Raw genomic sequence first — 19811 nt, 5'->3', positions numbered from 1 at the left:
CGTCTAGAGGCTTGCAAGTGAGCTAGACTTCCCATGCTTCCCGCCTTTCTACTTAAAGCATCCGCTACAACATTCGCCTTCCCCGGATGATACAAAATAGTGATGTCATAGTCCTTCAGTAGTTCCATCCATCTCCTCTGTCTCAAGTTCAAATCTTTCTGAGTAAAGACATACTGTAGGCTACGATGATCCGTATAGACCTCACACTTAACCCCATATAAATAGTGTCTCCATTGCTTTAATGCAAACACTACCGCGGCCAATTCCAAATCATTAGTTGGATAGTTACGTTCATGCACTTTTAATTGTCTTGAAGCATAAGCAATCACATTCTTCTCTTGCATTAGCACTGCACCCAAACCCGAATAAGATGCATCACAATAGACAATGAAATTCTTACCCTCTACTGGCAAGGTAAGGATAGGTGCGGTAGTCAACAGGGTCTTGAGCTTCTGAAAGCTTTCCTCACATTCGTCCGACCATACAAATGGAACATTCTGCTTAGTCAAGTTCGTCAATTGGGAAGCAATAGAAGAGAATCCCTTGACAAATCGACGGTAGTAGCTAGCTAACCCAACAAAGCTCCTTATTTCTGACACATTAGTAGGTCTTACCCAATTCTTCACTGTCTCAATCTTAGAAGGATCCACCATCACTCCCTCCTTAGAAACCACGTGCCCCAAGAAGGACACTGCATCTAGCCAAAACTCACACTTAGAGAACTTGGCATAAAGCTTTTTCTCCCTCAACATTTCCAATACCATTCTCAAATGCTCTTCATGTTCCTTTTTGCTCTTTGAGTATACCAATATATCATCAATAAATACGATCACGAAGAGGTCCAAATATGGCTTAAAAATTCCATTCATCAAGCTCATGAACGCAGCAGGGGCATTCGTAAGACCAAAAGACATCACCACAAATTCGTAATGTCCATACCTCATTCGAAAAGCAGTCTTTGGCACATCCGTTGCCCATATTTTCAATTGATGATAACCGGATCTCAAGTCAATCTTAGAGAAGACACAAGCACCTTGTAATTGATCGAACAAGTCATCAATGCGAGGAAGAGGATACTTGTTCTTAATAGTTACCCTATTCAGTTGTCTGTAGTCTATGCACATCCGAAAACTCCCATCCTTCTTCTTCACAAACAAAACCGGGGCACCCCAAGGAGATGCACTTGGTCTAATGAAGCCTTTGCTCAACAACTCTTGAAGTTGGGCCTTTAACTCCCTTAACTCTGTGGGAGCCATTCTATAAGGGGGTATAGAAATAGGGCGTGTGCCCGGTTCAAGATCGATACAGAAGTCAATATCCCTATCTGGTGGCATACCAGGAAGATCTGCAGGGAACATCCAAAAACTCGCGGACTACCGAAATCGACTCAATCAAAGGTACTTGGGTAGTGTCATCCTTGAGATGTGCCAAGAAAGCTAAACACCCTTTACTAACCATTTTCTTAGCACGAAGAAAGGAGATGATACGCACCAGATTGGAAGTGTAGTCACCCTCCCACACTAACGGATTTGTCCCAGGCTTGGCTAATGTCACCGTTTTAGCATTACAATCCAAGATAGCAAATTGCGGAGAAAGCCAAGTCATACCCAGAATTACATCAAAATCAACCATTTCTAAGATAACCAAGTCTACATAAGTATTGCTCCCCACAAAGTTCACCAAACAAGACCTATATACCTTTTCAACTAATACAGACTCACCCACCGGAGTAGAAACATGAATAGGCATATCAAATAATTCACAATGTAAATTTAGACCATTAGCAAATGAGGAAGATACATAAGAAAATGTGGATCCAGGATCAAACAATACAGAAGCCATGCAATCACAAACCAGAAGATTACCTGTGATGACAGTATCAGATGCCTCCGCTTCAGACCGCCCAGGGAAAGCGTAACAATGGGCACTATCGTTTGTCTGTCCATTGCCCCTACCATGTTGTGATGTAGTGGTTCTAGTTTGCCCATCACCTCGGCCATTTTGGTGACCACCATTACCTCGACCACCACGTCCTCCAGAATAACGGCCCCTACCATGACCACCTCTACTTCTAACATTTGGAGGTCTGTAACTTTGTTTTAGACAATATCTCTTAATATGTCCAATCTCCCCACATCCATAGCACTTTCTGGGTTCATGCATAGGTCTCTCAGAGAAGTGTTGACCGGTCGGAGGTGGACCCCCAACTACAGTCTGCAGTGAAGACTGAATGGGTCGAACTGCGTAACCTCCGGAACCCTGTCCTCTAGAGTAAGAACCATTAAACTCGCCTCCCTTTCGAAACCTCTTTGATGTCGGTGCCATGGTGAATTCATCTGGCTTCACTCCTTCCACCTCTACCACGAAATCTATCACCTCTTGGAAGGATTTTACAGTAGCCGCTATCTGTAAGGCTGAAATCCGCAACTCTGACCTCAACCCCTTCACAAAACGGCGAATCCGCTCTTGTGGACTGAAACATAGTTGGGTGGCATACCGGGATAAAGCACGAAACTTAGCCTCATATGCATTGACCGACATCCTACCTTGCTCTAGGCTCAAGAACTAATCCCTTTTCCTATCCCTGAAAGTTCGGGGATATACTTCTCCATAAACAAGCTAGAGAATGAGGCCCAAGTCATAAGTGGTGCCTCTGTTGGTTGACACTCAATATGTGACTGCCACCACATTTTGGCGTTCCCTTGAAACTGATAAGTCACAAACTCCACACCAAACCGTTCTACTATACCCATCTTATGTAGTAGCTCGTGACAGTCAATTAGAAAATCATAAGCATCTTCCGATTCAGCACCCTTGAAGACCGGAGGTTTCAATTTCAAGAACTTACTGAAAAGTTCATGCTGATCATTTGTCATTATAGGCCCAGTAGTCAGACGTGGAAATGTGCCTATGTCCAATGAGGCATCTATACGAGGAGCCATAGTGGCTGCATGTTGCACTTCTGAAACCGGAGGTGTTGGCGCAGAAAACACTGGGGGTGCCAGACCTTGATCAGACAACCCACTGAGATAGGCGAGAACCTGATTGATCATCTCTGGGGTAGGCTGGGGTGGCAATTCCTCATTTTGCACTTGTTCATTCTCCCCTTCCTCACCCTCTCTTATTACCTTCTCAGTCGGTGGAGGAGTCACTGCCCTAGTATCAGATGGACTAGGTGCTCGTCCTCTTCCCCTAGAGGACGTCCTCCCACGACCCCTACCACGGCCTCTTGCCACTGCTCTTCCTCGAGCTACAACCCCATTGGCTGGCTCAGACGCACCCTGTCCCGCTAGTGCTGATGTTGGTGCTGGCGTAGTCGTTGCTCTAGTTCTAACCATCTGCGAAATAGAGTGAAGATGGTCAGATACCAATTTGTATCACCTAGATACCAATTGGACCCAAGTAGTAGCACGAAAGAAAGAATGAAAGAATGGAATTCTCCTAAAGTCTTATAGCCTCTCAAAGAAAAGTAAAGGCGTCCCCCTACCGTTCTTTAAGACTCTACTAGACTCGTTCTTGTGTGATGAGACCAACGAACCTAATGCTCTGATACCAAGTTTGTCACGACCCAAATTCGGGCCGCGACTGGCACCCACACTTACCCTCCTATGTGAGCGAACCAACCAAATCTAAACCTTAACATTTCAATGTACTATCAACATAAAGTAATGCGGAAGACTTAAACTCATTAATAAAATCAATAACTATTATTATCCCCAAAATTTGGAAGTCATCATCACAAGAACATCTATAATCAAATTACTAAACTAAGAGTATTCTAAGAAGCTAAAAATACATAAGAAGCTAGTCCATGCCGGAAGTTCAAGGCATCGAGACTTGAAGAAGAAGATCCAGTCCAAGCTAGAAGCATTAGCTCACCCTGAATTTCCGATGTAGTAAGACTGGCTTGAATTACTGTTGAGTCGAAGACGACGGCACGTTTGCTGCGCCCCACAAATAAACAAGAAGAAAACAATAAAAGTAGGGGTCAGTACAAAACACGGGTACTGAGTAGATATCATCGGCCAACTCAAAATAGAAAACAGTATATATTAAGCAATATCATAAAATCAACTAATATCCTTAGCATGCAGCATTTACAGTTACCATAACCCTTGGTTACAACACCAAGCACATCAATGAGAACTCACGCCTTCTCATCATACTTATTTGGGAATTCAGTTCATTAGATTGAGTATATTAACATTTTTCAAGATTCATTATCTTTATTCCCCTCGTGTCGGTAAGTGACACTCTGATCCTCATATACTATCCTGGTACCAGAACGTGGCACCCAATCCATATTCTATCCTGGTGTCGGAATGTGACACCCGATCCATATTCTATCCTGGTACCGGAACGTGGCACCCGATCCATATTCTATCCTGTTGTCGGAACGTGACACTCCGATCCATATTCTATCCTGGTGTCAGAACGTGACACCCGATCCATATTCTATCCTGGTACCTGAACGTGGCACCCGATCCATATTCTATCCTGGTGTCGGAACGTGACACTCCGATCCTCATATACTATCCTGGTACCGGAACGTGGCACCCGATCCCCTAATCTCACTACTTTCATTCATCAAGCCTTTTTTTATACCAAGGCATCATCATTAACAAAGTAGATTAGGGTTTCTTTTCAAGATTTGGGATTCAATAACTTCATCATGCTTATTTATTCATAATTACATAATCACATCATTCATGCACGCATACAATTAAGCATATAGAAGGTTCACAATACTACTAACACATATCATTCGCTATTAAGAGTTTATCTATCAAATAGAAATAAACCATAACCTACCTCCACCGAAGAATTGCGATCAACAAGCTATCTTCTCAGAATCCTTGCTATCATCTTCGTCTCTCTCTCTCTCTCTACTCGTTCTCTTTCTTTTTCTCTCTCTCTTTGTTCTTTCTTATTTTTCTTATTCCAACCCTCTTTCTTTTACCCTAATTAACATATAATTAAGAATAAAAGATGGCAATAATGCCCCACTAATTAACTTAAGGTTACCTCTTTTAACCCCCAAGTAATTAGACTTATTAACGTTAACCCACTAACTTTATAATTAAGGCAAGAATAGTCAAAAACGTCCCTCAAAACGTATCAAGAAATCCGACCCAGACTGGGATTGCGCAACCTGCGACGGCCCGTCGTGCCTGCGACGGTCCGTCCTGCAGGTCGTCGCAAGGGTCAGAGACTCAATTTCCACTGAATAATCTGCTACGGTCCGTCACGCCTGTGACGGTCCGTCCTGCCATTCCGTTACGAAGTTCAGAGAGTCGATTTTCAGTATCCAATTTCAAATTTTCTAAGTGTTTTTAAACGAGACCCTGCGACGGTCCGTCGTGCCCATGACGGTCCGTCGTGGGGTCTGTCGCTTCTGCCAGTTTTTTCAGAATTGAAGTCTGCTACTCAAAACAACTAAACAGGTCGTTACAGAGATAATGTGGGAAAGGCATTTTTTTTTGTATTTGACTCAAAATGTATGAATTTTAAAATCATCGGACAAAAATTTGCTATTAAATAAACAAAGCTTCGAAATCACGAATTTTTAAAATGTTAGGCCAAAATTGGGTGTCAACACATACCCAATCTCATGTCAATGCATGTGCACAATATGATATCAAAGAAAAGGGATGATGCAACATCTCAATAAATCAAATGTCGCTATGATATAGAATCGCCTCAATTATAACAATTATATGGATTCAGTAAAGAACAAAATCACACATAATAAATCAAGTCATAAATATATCAGTTAATGCTCATATGCTTTGACATTCTCGAATTACGATCTACATTTTCATAGTAATAAATTTTGCATTTATAACATCGGTACTCGTACCATTCTCAACCCATCAACATTTAATCACATTATCTTTTATTACCCTTTTCATCGTTATAATTAATCAAGGTGGACAAGTCAATCCTTCACGAAGTTCAATTACTCCCAAACACATACCACAAGGAAATACACGAATTTCATACACTTAACAAGGGTTTAGAAATCCACTTGCCTCAATTAATCAACAATTTATTTCGGAATTTGAGCCTTTCCTTTTCGTTAAACTTTCAAATTAATGCAATCTGATGGAGTGCGGCTGCTCTCTTCATCTTATTCCGTTCGTTCTCTTTTTCTTTTTTTTTTCATCAGCAACTATCTCAAATTTTCAGTTAGGGTTTTTGGTACTTATTTCTTTTATTTATTGATTTGTTTATTTATTAATCTTTTTTTTTGTTCTTCCATTATTAAAAGCAACAAAATAATCATTTATAAATCTGAAAATAATGTCTCTTATTCTTATAGGCCATAAATTATTCATAGAAGCCACAAAAAAAATTAATATAAAAAAATGGTTAAGATTCATAAAACGACTAAGAGGATCGTTACACTATGAGCTAGCAAATACCAATTTCTTAAAATGTCTACTAAATACAATAATATCAAAGTCGCGATATAAAAATTTTCCAAATATTAATATATTATCCAATAACTATCATATCATATTCATCCTAATTCCTTGTACAACGTGAATAGATAAGCTGCCCTTTTTGATAGAGTTTAAAATTATAAAATCGATATGTAATAGTGTTAGGATCGAATTCACGCACACACACTTGATGAATGAAGAACACAAGAACTTTCAAGAGAAAGAGATGAGAGATCTAGAGAGAGAAAGAGAAAATTCAATATTTCGTAGTAATACCCCGTGAATATTTTTGGTTATAGAAAATAAATAGAGAATAAATAGTGAAGCCTAAACAGGTAGTTCGATTTCTTTTTTCGTATACATAGTTCGAACTAATACTTATTATCCATTCGAATAAAAAAAACACTCCCTAAATTCACTCAACTTTTATTGCCACACAAAATCTTGAATTTTCAAAGATGAATAAATAGGATTGATTTCTCAAAATACTTAATTAACTAGTTATTATTTCGGAAAGTCAATTTTTTTCAATTAAGAAAATAACTTTCTTAGATAATAACTATTAATTAACTGATCATACGAAGAAATCAATTCGAATAAGGAGGTGTTGCAGCAGCTTGAAAGCGAGCTTTGAAAAAAGCAAGCAACTCATCTCTCGAAGGTAAATATTCTTTGTTCCCGTTAATGTATTCATCTCTCCAAGCATAAAAATTTGGATATTTTTCTTTTGTCACCAAAATAATTCCAGTTGCTTCTTCAAGAATTCCCATCCAAAGTGCAAGAAAATTAGCAGCAATATCAGCAAATCCAAATTTATCACCAACAAAAAACTTCTTATCCTTCAACTCATTATCAAGTATTTTCAACATCTCACAAACTTCCTCTTTAGCCTTCTCTGATTTGTGAAAGAAACTTGTCCCCACTGCTGACCCCTACAAATAAGTACACAAATATTAGAGGTAATTTTTATCAACCAATCCTTATTAAATATAAGTCATTTAAACATTAAAAAATAAATATTCTCTTTGTTACACAAAGAATAATCTAGTTTGACTTGATACGGAGTTTAAGAAAATAAAGAAGACTTTTGATCATGTGGTCATAAATTAAAATTATGTTACATGTACAAAAATGTCCTTAAATCTTGTGGTCTTAAACACGCCACGTGAAAAGTTATTACCAAAAAAAGAAAGAGATTCTCCATTTTGAAACAGACTAAAAGTGAAAGGAGGTAATTCCTTTTTAAACGGATGAAATAATTATTTAATAGCAAGAATAAAATAAACATAGCATGATATTGATAAATTATTTAGTGATTTTATAAACTATAAACAAAAATAGTATATTGAACATGTAAAGATGAATATAGGTAGTAAAAAAGAGTATACCTTATCTTCGAAAAACTTAACCCAAAAACGAGCTATAACACGATCATAAGGGTCTTTAGGCAAAATGGAAGGACCTTCAAATGTCTCGTCAATGTATTCAACAATCACCATAGACTCACAAATGGACTTTCCATTGTGAATTAACACTGGAATTTTCTTATGAATTGGATTTGATTCAAGAAGTAGTGGGCTCTTATTTTGCAAGTTTTCTTCTATAAATTCAAATTTCACACCCTTAACTTTTAAAGCCCATTCAACTCTGTGACAAAAAGGACTATACCATAGCCCAAGCAACTTCACTTCTTCCATCACACAATTTTTGTTCTACAATTTTAATATGTTGATGAGTTTTATATGTTGGTTCTAATGATTTGTTCTTCTTTTATAGAGGGAGGGAGAACAAGTGTCTTTATAATTTTCTTCTTTTTGACAAAGTCAATTTTTAATTTAATGATGTATATTGACCGAGGACTTTTAAGTCTTAAAATAAGTGGTAGTAGTTGAAGCATGAAGGTTGTGTTTACGTAGATATGGGTGCAAGTGGATATATATCGAATCATCATTTAAAACCATCATAAATTTTAATTTGTATTGATTTGGTTAAAACACGTAGTAGTTAACGCCTGAATGCATTGCTTGATATAACATGATGTTTCAAAAATAAAAAAGATTTACGGAGCTTATAGGCTAAAATAATTATTAGATATTAGTGTGATCGTAAATCATTTTATTATTAAGAGTATAATTATACTAAAATGACTTTCTTTTTTAGACGAACTAAAATATATATGATGTTAGATAAAATGAAACAGAGTTAAAAATAGTTTTTTTTTCTGAAATTTGAACTACCAATCTTTATTTTTATTGAAGCTTTTCTATTAAAAACTCATAATTCATTTTTTGAGGCTTGCAACATCAATAATGATTTTTAGATGATATTTAAAATTTATAAAATTTTGCATATGCTCCGGCTTCCATATTGTTAAGTCCGTTTTGTATTAATTTTGGGGTGTCAATTGCTGATTATTCAAACATCCTTCTATTATGAAGTATTTGCACAACAAACATAAATTAAAATTTGAACATGTTTTGATGTTGAGTCGCTCGTGTGAACTGACCCGATCCAATTCGTCATGTAGGCTCTGTCGCTTCGTTCTATTAAAAGAAAATGAGGCCTTCAAACTAGCTTCATTTGAGAAATAATTTTATTTAAAACGCGAATTCAAGCTCTGCTTACAAATTCATATATCTTAATTTCATTTTTCTAATGTATATGTAGTTCAGAGCCAAAAGGCTGAAAAATATTGATAAAATTTTTAAAAGGGTATGTCAAATATTTTTTTTTTATTAAAAACGGTAAAATCGCTACTGATATAGTGATTTATTTGGCCGTATGACAAATCGCTACTCGAGCAGCGATTTGCACAATTCTTTTTTAAATTTGAAATCGCCACCACTTGAGAGATTATTTTTTTTTAAAAAAAAAAGGTTTTTTAGGCAGCAATTTTGTTAATGATTTTTTTGCGTTTAATAGATATATGTTTCGAACAATTTATGTATCTAATAAGTATAAGTCCTAGCTGATGTATCTAAATATATTAGACGGACAACTTTGATGAACTGTGGATTAATTATTGTATGATCACTAATCCATAGCAAAACAATAATTTAATACAATAGAATACAAATGGGTAACAGCCATTAAGCTTCATAATTTTATTCAAACGCAAACTCAAGCTCAGTTCATAACTACATATATCTTAATATTTTATTTATTTTCCTAATGTATACATAGTTCGAACATGAAATAACACTGATATGTTATTGTTATTGTATACACAGCTCGAACCAATATAGTAATTAAATTGAACTCCTGAATTTATTCGGCAACTGATGCAGCTAGAATGCGAGCTTTGAATTTGGCAAGCAACTCATTTCTTGAAGGTAAATATTTCTTGTTTTCGCTGCAATTGATGTATTCATCTCTCCAAGCATAAAAATTTGGGTATTTTTCATTTGTCACCAAAACAACTCCAGATGCTTCTTCGAGAACTCCTAGCCAAAGGGCTACAACATTTGCAACAATATCAACAAATCCAAATTTGTCAACAACAAAGTACTTCTTGTCCTTTAGCTCATTATCAACAACTTTCAACATCTCATGAAGTTCCTCTTTAGCTTTCTCTTGCTCCTCTCCTTTGAGAAAGAAACTTCTCCCCACTGATGACCCCTGCTAACTAAAATAATAAAAAGTTAGATATCAATAACAATTTTACTTATTTTCGTATATCGAAATTAAGTTTAAGCAAGTTAGAATCAATTATATGCTCATGTCAGACTCTAATAAGTCCAATTTTTATACAAATAAAAAGCACAATAAATTTGCCTTATAAAGCAAAAAAGAACATAGGTATAAACCTACTAATACAACTAAAATATACCTTTTCGTCAAAAAACTTAGCCCAAAAACGAGCTATAGCACGATCATAAGGGTCTTTAGGTAAGATGGAAGGACCTTCAAATGTCTCATCAATGTATTCAACAATTACCATTGACTCACAAATTGGTTTGCCGTTGTGAATTAGAACAGGGATTTTCTTGTAAATAGGGTTCGATTCAAGAAGCAGAGGGCTCTTGTTTCGTAGATCTTCTTCTATAAATTCATATTCGACGCCCTTAATCTTGAGAGCCCATTCAACTCTGTGACTATAAGGGCTATACCATAGACCAAGCAACTTAACATCTGCCATTTTAGGAATTTTCTATTGTTGTTTTGATCTTTTGAATTTTGTTCTTCTTTTTATAGAAGGTAAAATAAGGAAGTGGTTTGGTAACCAAGCAAATGGTACTTTTCTTCTTTGACAAGTCAATTTACATGTATTAGGTAAAAATTGAGTAGAAGGTTCTATTCAACTAATAAAGATCTATCAAGTTCAAATCAATAAATGCATGATGTATCTAAGTTGTCAAAGACTGCTTTCTTTAAGGCGCGTTCAATCTTAAAGTTTAAAAAAAGCGATTGATGACCGGTCTATTTATAATGTGGGAACTCATCAACGAACGTACCTATGTCCCAAAGACAAAATGGGATAAAGGGACAAATGATAAATATAGATGACATTTTGCAATTTTCAGTGAAATATTAGCCGGCATAACTAGTAAGTACTAAGTAACATTATTTTTAGGTGAATCGTTTCTATTGGACATAGTAATTTATGGTCTGAGTGGAGTTTTTCAACTTATTGATACATTAACTTCATTATATATATCTATAAGTAGCAGTTTTTTTTCAATATCAAATCAAATTACTAGTTAAATGTTTTTTTCTTATTAAATTGATACGCATGTCTTTGATTTCATAATAAATTCAACTATATCATTTTTCGAGTAAACAATTACAGATAAGCTGGAGAACACAAGGTATCGTTGACTCAAACACATAAATTAAAATCAATTTTATTTAGAAAATTAATTAAGCTAGCTAGATTCCTCTGATTTACGAGTTTTATTCCATACACAAGATACCTTAAAAATTTTACGCAATCAATTAGACAAAATTTTCATTTAGCTCCAATTTCAGCTAGTGCTTTAGCTTTGAAAAAACTAAGCATCATATCTCTATCAGGAAGATTTTCTTGAACTTCACTACACTTGAGATACTTATCTATCCAAGCACACAAATTAGGAAACTTTTCACTTGTAATCAACACATTTCCAGTAGCTTCTTCAACAATTTCAACCCAAAATGGGATGTAATTTGCAGCAACATCAACAAATCCAATTTTATCTCCACTAAAAAACTTCTTGTCCTTAAGTTCATTGTCAACAATTTTTAGCATCTCATAAGCTTCTTCTTGTATGTTTTTCTCTTTTTCCTCTCTTTTGCTCCATAGACCTTTCCTCACTGCATCCAAGCACTAAAAACCACAAAAAAAAACGTTAATTAATTTCACGTATGATTACTAAACTAGTACATATATATGTTTTGTAATACTAATAATTAAGTTATAATTTGATTGATTACTACGTATAACAACTCACCATTCCATCAAGAAACGTAGCCCAGAAACGTGCAATAGCTCGATCATAAGGGTCTTTAGGCAAAATGGACGGGCCTTCAAATGTCTCATCAATGTATTCAACAATCACCATAGACTCACAAATGGACTTTCCATTGTGAATTAGTACTGGGATTTTCTTAAGGACGGGATTCGATTCAAGAAGTAGAGGGCTTTTGTTTTGTAGATCTTCTTCTATAAATTCATATTTCACTCCTTTAACTCTCAAAGCCCATTCAACTCGACGACTATAAGAACTGCCACTAACACCAAGCAACTTAACTTCATCTACCATTTTTGTATTTCAAAGAATGTATTTTTTTTAATGATGGTTTGGTTTAGTCTTATGATTTGTTCTTGTTCTTATAATCGTGAGAAATTTTTTAAAAAAATTCTTGTTGGCCAAGCATAAGTATTTTTCTTCTTTAATTTCATTACATTTAGTATTTGTCTAAGGTTGATTTTGCATTTGCAACTTGTGTTTGTGTACTTCGATATATGTGGAAGTCAAAAGTCATATAGTACTTCTTTTTGGTATATGTAAGGAAGTTTCTAAAGTAGGCATCACGCATAGGACGATGTTTAAGTGCATGATGAGTCAAAAAGTAACGCATAAATGCTTTCATATTTCTTTCTTTCCACTTGGGGTTGTTTATTATAGTCCAAAAGATATAAGTTCGAAACTTTAACTTCCGCTTGGAACTTATTGAGATTGATTTTAAAGAAGTACTTTAACTTCCGCTTGGAACTTATTGAGATTGATTTTAAAAAAGTAGCTTTTAAAATATATGTTATTTTTAGTCAAATCGAAATGACTTTCAAGTCGAAAATAAAAAATAAGGAGAGTCCACGGATTAATGTCCGGTGTAATTATTGAACTTGATTCATTGTAACAAAGAGAAGGGGGCAAATATATGTTCGCTAACTTTGCAAAAAGAGCCTGACTGAATTAGGATTTGCATCGAGAAATTTCACATTGAGGCTCAAACCTGAGATCTCTTGATTAAGAATGAAGTAATACTTATCACTCCACCACAAAGCCTTGTTGGTCATTGATATTGTTAGTAATATTACTGAAATTAAAAGGGAATAAGAACCAGGTAAATACATGACTAAAGTATTTGGTAAATTGTTAGCTAAGTGGTTACGTATGCCATTAAATATCTTGAACAAACATGAATTAATTTAATAAGCATTTGTTTAAGTGTTACGCAATTAACGTTTGATCCCAACACTACAAAAAAAAAATTCTTAAATTGCCAACAGATTTTACAAACAACTTAAGTTGATTAATATTCTACTAACAAATTACCAACATATTTCTAACAATATTTTAAAACTTAACAACAAAACTCTAACAGATTATCAACATAAAGCTTACTAATTAAGTATTTTAGTTGGTAAATACGGCGAAAAAAATGACACAAAATTTAGCAACATTCTATTAATAGATTACCAACAGAAATATTACTAACGCATACCTTTTGTTGATAATATTACCAACGAAGTATATATTGGTTGATAAATATGACAAAAAATTATTTATATAATTTATTAACATATTACCAGTGAATTACTAACCAAACATTTACCAACGACATGATTGTGTTGCTAACTTTACGAACCAAATATAAATGTGTTGGTGAATTAGTAATGAAATGTAATTTGTTGGTAAACTTACCAACCAATATTAAATTAATTGAAATTTTACCGACAATTAAAGATTGTAGTTAGTAAATTACTAACATCATTAAAATAGTTGGTAATATCCCAACCGATCACTAATCCATTGGTCAAATTTACTAACATATTAATTATTAGTTGGTAATATTACATATGAATGTACCCGTTGAATAGTAACTATTACCAACTCTGATAAAATTTATTGGTAAATTATTAATTACTAACTTATATTTTAATAGTTAGTAAATTTACCAATTGAAGTTAATTTCTTTGGTAAATCAATGTTTATTGTTGAGGCTTTCATGTTTAGTTTGTGTCATTAGGCGTTATAACTTTTAAATTTTAATCAAAATTTAACTTTGTTCAATATTTTTGATAAACGTGTTCAGATTATAACTCCATCAGTGTCATTAGCTTCGAAAGGTCGTTTTTTTAATCTAATGGAAAGGTTGGTTCATGTTTTGAGGCTTTCATTTTTTGTTTGTGTCATTATGTGTTTTAAATTTTATGTTCAAGCGAATATTTGACTTTGGTCAATATTTTTGTAAACGTGCTCAGATGAGAATTTCGTCAGCATAATTAACTCGAAAGGTCATTTTTATCTAGTAGGACGGTTGGTTTGGGTTTTGAGGCTTTCATTTTTAGTGTGTGACATTAGGTGTTTTAACATATAAATTTTGGCAAAAATTTAATTTTTGTCAATATATTTGATAACGTGCCCAGATAAGAATTTCGTCAGCACAGTTAAATGGGAAAATTCATTTTTGATGTAATAAGATAAAGGGTTTGAGTATTGAGGCTTCTATTTTTAGTTTATGTTGTTAGGCATTTTAGCTTTTAAGTTTTGGCCAAAATATTACTATAGTCAATATTTTTAATAATCGTGCTCAAATTGAAATTTTATCGCCGCAGTTAGCCATATAAGTTCAGTTTTGATCACATAGGATGGTTGGTTCGAGTTTTGAGACTTTTATTTTCAATTTGTGTCATTAAGAGTTTTAACTTTTAGCTTTTGGCTAAATTTGAATTAGGTCTTTTTTTTTGGAAACATGCTCAAATTTGAATTTCGTCAGCGTGGTTAGCTCTGGAAGGTCATTTTTTCGCTTTATAAAATGATTGGTTCGTATTTTTGAGGTTTTCATATTCAGTTTGTACCGCTATGTGTTTTAACTTTTAAATTTCAGCAAATTTTCATTTTGCATAGTATTTTTTGTAAACGTGCTCTGATGAAAATTTTGTCAGCGTGATTAGCTTCGAAAGGTCATTTTTATATCTACTAACATGGTTGTTTCAGGTTTTGAGATTTCCATTTTCAGTTTGTGTTAGGCGTTTTAAGTTTTAAGTTTTTGCCAATTTTAGATTCAGTCAATATTATTGATAAACGTGCTCAAATTAAATTTTATGATATAATAATATGTGTCATATTAGGATTAATTTAACTTGTTATAATAGATTTTTCATTTTTTCATTCAAATATGATTTTTAAAATTGATTAATATTTTTGGATTTATATTCATGTTCGAAGATTTTTAAATGCAATAAATTAATAAATATTTTACTATTGAATGATCATTCAGTTAATAATATTTTGAATATATTGACAATCAATTACTAACCTAACATTGAACTTGAATGATATATTACCAATAAACTAACAATCATATTAGAAAAATAAAATATTCATACTAACGTATTTAAAATTTATTATCAACAAAGGTTGTGGTGTAGTGCTAAGTACTCATGCAGATTGCATCCTTAACCAAGAGGTATTAGGTTTGATTCCCGTTAAGTACATAATTATCTTTGCTAGGGAGTGCTTTACCACCCAATATGGAACTTTTCGGTGTAAATCAAATTTAGTCGGGCTCCAATGTGGGTCCCGAATACCGGATGAAAAACTAAAAAAATATTAAAAAGTATTTAAATTTATTTGTAAATTACCAACACAAATTTTTTGTTACTAATATTACCAACCAATTACCGATGTATGAATCGAAAAAGGAAGAAAAAAATTTACCAGCTCCTTTTTAATTAGTTAGTAAAGGTACGAACAATATCCTAACCAAAAATTAGTTGGTAAATTTGCCAATGGAAATTTCAGGGTCATGTTTCAAAAGTTTGTAACATATTTGGGTGTTTACCAACTGATTTTTGGTTGGTAAGTTTACCAATAAATTAAAATCGGTTGATAATATTTACCAACGAGTTTTTTAGCAACGGATTACTATAAGTTGGCATTTAGTTGATAACTCAATTTACCAACCGATTTGATCAATTTACCAACGATTTTTTTTGTTGGTTTTGAGATTTTTTTGTAGTGCAAGTAAAGGCAGATGAAATATATATTAAGATTTTCTTGAATAAAAATATAGGAAATTTAGGAACTTTCAACCACTGCCTAGATCGATTTTTTACTTTTATAAAAGACCATAATGCAAGACAAAACCATAGTCAATTAGCTAACAATTATAACCAAAGTTGTGATATGGCACAAGTGAAGTTGCTAGGTTTTTGGTATAGCCCATTTAGTCACAGAATTGAGTGGGCTTTAAAGATTAAGGGCGTCAAATATGAATATATTGAAGAAGATCCACATAACAAGAGTCTTTAACTTTTTCAATCAAACCCAATTCACAAGAAAGTCCCACTGCAAATTCATAATGGCAAGCCCATTTGTGAGTCTGGTTATTCTAGAATACATTGACGAAATATTTTAGGGAAATTTTTCAAAATGTCAATATTTTAGCATTTAAGAGGACTCATTAGCAACAATTTCAATATTTAGTAAAAATGTCATTTTAGTTTGTTATGTATCTTATTTATGTTTTTATTATTTATTTTTATTTAAAAAATATAATTATTTAATAATAAAAAGGAGAAAATTAAGGGGTGAAATATTTCAAAAAAAGGCAAGCATCCTTAATTTTCTCATCAGTTACATTTTCAAATAAAATTTAAATTTTGTTTTTGTTTCTCTCCAGAATTTTTACCTTTTTAAAATTATATTCATTCCACAATATATTCTATTTATATTTATTACAGTTTTTTATTAGTTTGTATTCATTCCAATAGGTATGCCGAATTTATCTATATAGTCATTTAAGAAATATATTTGTTTTCGTATATTTTTCCTATATAGTTATTTTTTTCTTCAAAAATCCTGTATTCATTTCAATATGTATTTTATTTGTATTTCTATTTATTCTAGTTTTTATTGAGAATTTTGTATAATAATATATAAAATACAAAAAATTAGTATGATGAAAAGTGAATGAAATATAAAATTGAAAATGAAATAATTAAATATTTGGTGTACTCATTCTTAAATAAAATACATAACTAGTTGACATACCTTTAGAATAAATACAAATTAGAAAAAAATGTCAAATTCAGTTGACATACCTTTATTAGTTTGTATTCATTCCAATATGTATGTCAAATAAAATGTAGTTATTTTAGAAATACATTTGTATTCGTATATATTTTTCACTGTGTATTTATTATTCTTTTCAAAATCTTGTTTCCTTTTCTAAGTCGTATTCATTCCAATATGTCTATTATTTGTATTTGTATTCGAATACAAATAAACTAATAGAAAATTATTCTTCTTATAAATAAAACACATAACTAGTTGACATACATTTGGATGAATACAAATTAGGGACAAATACAAGATACATAAACCATGAACATGAAATTTTTAATAAATACAACTATCGATAGTATACATAGTGATTTGAATACAAATTAAGAAAGCATACCAAATTCTAAAAAAGAACTATAAATACAAAACAAACTAATAGAAAACTGCTCGACAACTATCCGATCTTCGTCGTCTTTTTCAAGATCCTCACGAGTAGACAAAGATTCTACATTTGTGTTCTGAATTTCAGGAAGGTTTTGCACACCAATGAGTCTTGTAAATGTTCTTACCCTCTTTCTTCCCTCATTTTAGCAGCGGATCATACATTATACACTATTTGTTAAGTAATAAATAAATTAAAGGATGAAAAATCACCAGAAATTGGTTGATTAAGATGAATACCTCTAGTAAGCCTCTTGGATTCAGCCATTGGAGAGTAAATCATAACGGAAATTGAAAAATACAAACAACATTTTTTTAAGATTTAAACAAAAATAAAATTAGAAAAAAATCTGAAAATAGGATAAAATTAGAGATACCTTAATCAAAGGGATTCTCGTTGATTCAATTTTGGATTAAAAAAAATAACCAAAATATATGACAAAAAAATATTTGCAACTTGAATGTTGGAGGAAAATCAGAAAAGATAACCATGAGAGAAAAAAAAATTAAATGGGAGAGAGAATTGACAATTTGAAAAGATAAATATGAGAGAGAATGATTTTTTATTTTTTTTAAAAAAGGATATATAGAATTAATTGAGAAAGAGATAAAATAGGAAGAAAATTGGGACATATAAATTTTTTCAAAATAATGACATTTTTGACATTATTACTAATATTTATAAAGTATGGATATTTTTACTAAATATGTTATTTATTTTGACTAGTTTACTAATTTTTCCTAGGCCGGGACTTCCATTTTGCCTAAAGACCCTTATGACAGAGCTTTAGCGCATTTTTGGGCTAAGTTCCTCGATGATAAGATAAATTTTCATCTTCATGCTATATATATATATACCTATTTGCATAATTATATTATATACAGTTTAGAATACGCCTCGATCATAATTTTGTATATAGTAACATTGTTAATGAGAAAATGTATATTATTGTATATAGTAACATTGTTAATTTAATGAGAAAAAATCTTTTTGGCCAGAAAGTTTGGTTAGAATTTGGCCAGAATAAGATTTTTTCTATGTAATTTTACTTTTTAAAAATATTTTTACCCTTTTAACTTTAATATCTTTTACTAAAACATGAAAAAAAGATCAATTTATTTTAAAATAAAAAAGATATTATAGTTTTTAAAATTTTCTGGCCAAATTATCTGGCACTTCTCTTTTTTCTATATAGTAACATTGTTAATGAGAAAATTCATATTCTAATTTGCTTGAGATTGAGACGTAGTATATTGTTGAGTGTGTACTTTGTAGGTGGTAGCGGTGGTAAATGCATTCTTAGGCAAAGGAAAGGAGCAAGAGAAAGGTAAAGAGGAAGTTTGTGAGATGTTGAAGGTTCTTGATAATGATTTCAAAGACAAGAAGTTGTTTGTTGGTGACAAATTTGGGTTTGTTGATATTGTTGCAAATTTGGTGGAACTTTGGATGGGAGTTTTCCAAGAAGCAACTGGAGTTGTATTAGCAACAAATGAAAATTTTCCAAATTTTTGTGCTAGGAGAGATACGTATATGAATTGCAGTCAAGTGAAGGAATATCTACCTTCGAGAATTGATGAGTTGCTTGTTTTTTACCAAGCTTATATACGCCACTCAAGCTACAACTTCTGCTTCTCCTAAAAAATAAACTCATAATCATATAAGTTTCGGATTATGTATCAAAATAAAATTATGAATCCTGTAGATGCAATTATGTATAAGTTTCTCGTTCTAAAATAATGACTGTATTATCTTCCTGATAAAATTATTTGTTAGACAAAATTAGCTTAGCCAAATAGTAGCGTACCATAAGTGTGTTGAGCAGGCGGCGGACCCACAGTAGGATACACGTGCATCCATTAATTTCAAAAAATATTATATATATATATATAGAGAAACGGATAGAAAATGGAATATAATTAAAAGTGCACCCTAAATTAATATTGCAGTGTCCTTGGTCTCTTGGTAGAAGTTAGGAAATACCTCCTTCCAGGCACAGATTCAATCTTGGTCAACAATTCTTCTTTTAAAGTCTTTTTATTACAAAGTCAAGTGTCCATTAAGCATTCAAAATTTTGCTTCGCTTATGCTTAAATATTATTGATGTATCATACTTTTCAAATTCTGGATTTGCCTATGGTGTTGTGTTACTGTATTAGTTTATTGATTGGTTTGTGATTGTATAATAATCAATCAAATCAAATCACTAGTTAAATATTTTTTCTCGATTTACGATTTAGGGTGATTTTAAATTTTAATTAGTTGAGGCCTAGTTAAAAAATAATAGCTTTGTGACTTAAATTTTTGCAGTTGACTGAAACTTAGTAATCGTTTGGAGTGGCGACTTATCTTGTACCACAAAACATATACTCCAATTACACTATAACTGTACAAGTCAAATGTGAACAATTTTAATTTGTTAGCTAAGTGCTT

The 19811-nt window shown here is 32.6% G+C and overlaps 3 protein-coding genes and 1 pseudogene across 3 annotated transcripts; 1 reads left to right on the top strand and 3 right to left on the bottom strand.

Moving 5' to 3' along the window:
* Positions 1–6682: 6682 nt before the first annotated feature.
* LOC101266750 (probable glutathione S-transferase) lies at positions 6683–8278 on the bottom strand. Its single transcript, XM_004246336.5, has 2 exons — positions 7835–8278; positions 6683–7378 (listed from the first exon to the last, which is right to left on the bottom strand). Exons 1-2 carry the CDS (start codon positions 8141–8143, stop codon positions 7034–7036), a joined length of 654 nt encoding a protein of 217 aa, XP_004246384.1. The 5' UTR covers positions 8144–8278; the 3' UTR covers positions 6683–7033.
* Positions 8279–9520: 1242 nt separating this feature from the next.
* LOC101266149 (probable glutathione S-transferase) lies at positions 9521–10684 on the bottom strand. Its single transcript, XM_004246335.5, has 2 exons — positions 10276–10684; positions 9521–10064 (listed from the first exon to the last, which is right to left on the bottom strand). Exons 1-2 carry the CDS (start codon positions 10582–10584, stop codon positions 9714–9716), a joined length of 660 nt encoding a protein of 219 aa, XP_004246383.1. The 5' UTR covers positions 10585–10684; the 3' UTR covers positions 9521–9713.
* A 576-nt stretch (positions 10685–11260) lies between these two features.
* Positions 11261–12380, bottom strand: LOC101267339 (probable glutathione S-transferase). The gene is made up of 2 exons (XM_004246337.5): positions 11876–12380; positions 11261–11751 (listed from the first exon to the last, which is right to left on the bottom strand). The coding sequence occupies exons 1-2, from the start codon at positions 12185–12187 to the stop codon at positions 11395–11397; spliced, it is 669 nt and encodes a 222-aa protein (XP_004246385.1). The 5' UTR covers positions 12188–12380; the 3' UTR covers positions 11261–11394.
* Positions 12381–16029: 3649 nt separating this feature from the next.
* On the top strand, positions 16030–19073 carry LOC101249756 (probable glutathione S-transferase; annotated as a pseudogene).
* The last annotated feature ends 738 nt before the right edge of the window (positions 19074–19811 follow it).

Source organism: Solanum lycopersicum, chromosome 9 (assembly GCF_036512215.1).
Source record: "Solanum lycopersicum chromosome 9, SLM_r2.1".
In the NCBI taxonomy this organism is placed as follows: Eukaryota; Viridiplantae; Streptophyta; class Magnoliopsida; order Solanales; family Solanaceae; genus Solanum; species Solanum lycopersicum.
Note: the sequence above shows the minus strand (reverse complement) of the source record. Positions and strands in the feature narration are given on the sequence as shown.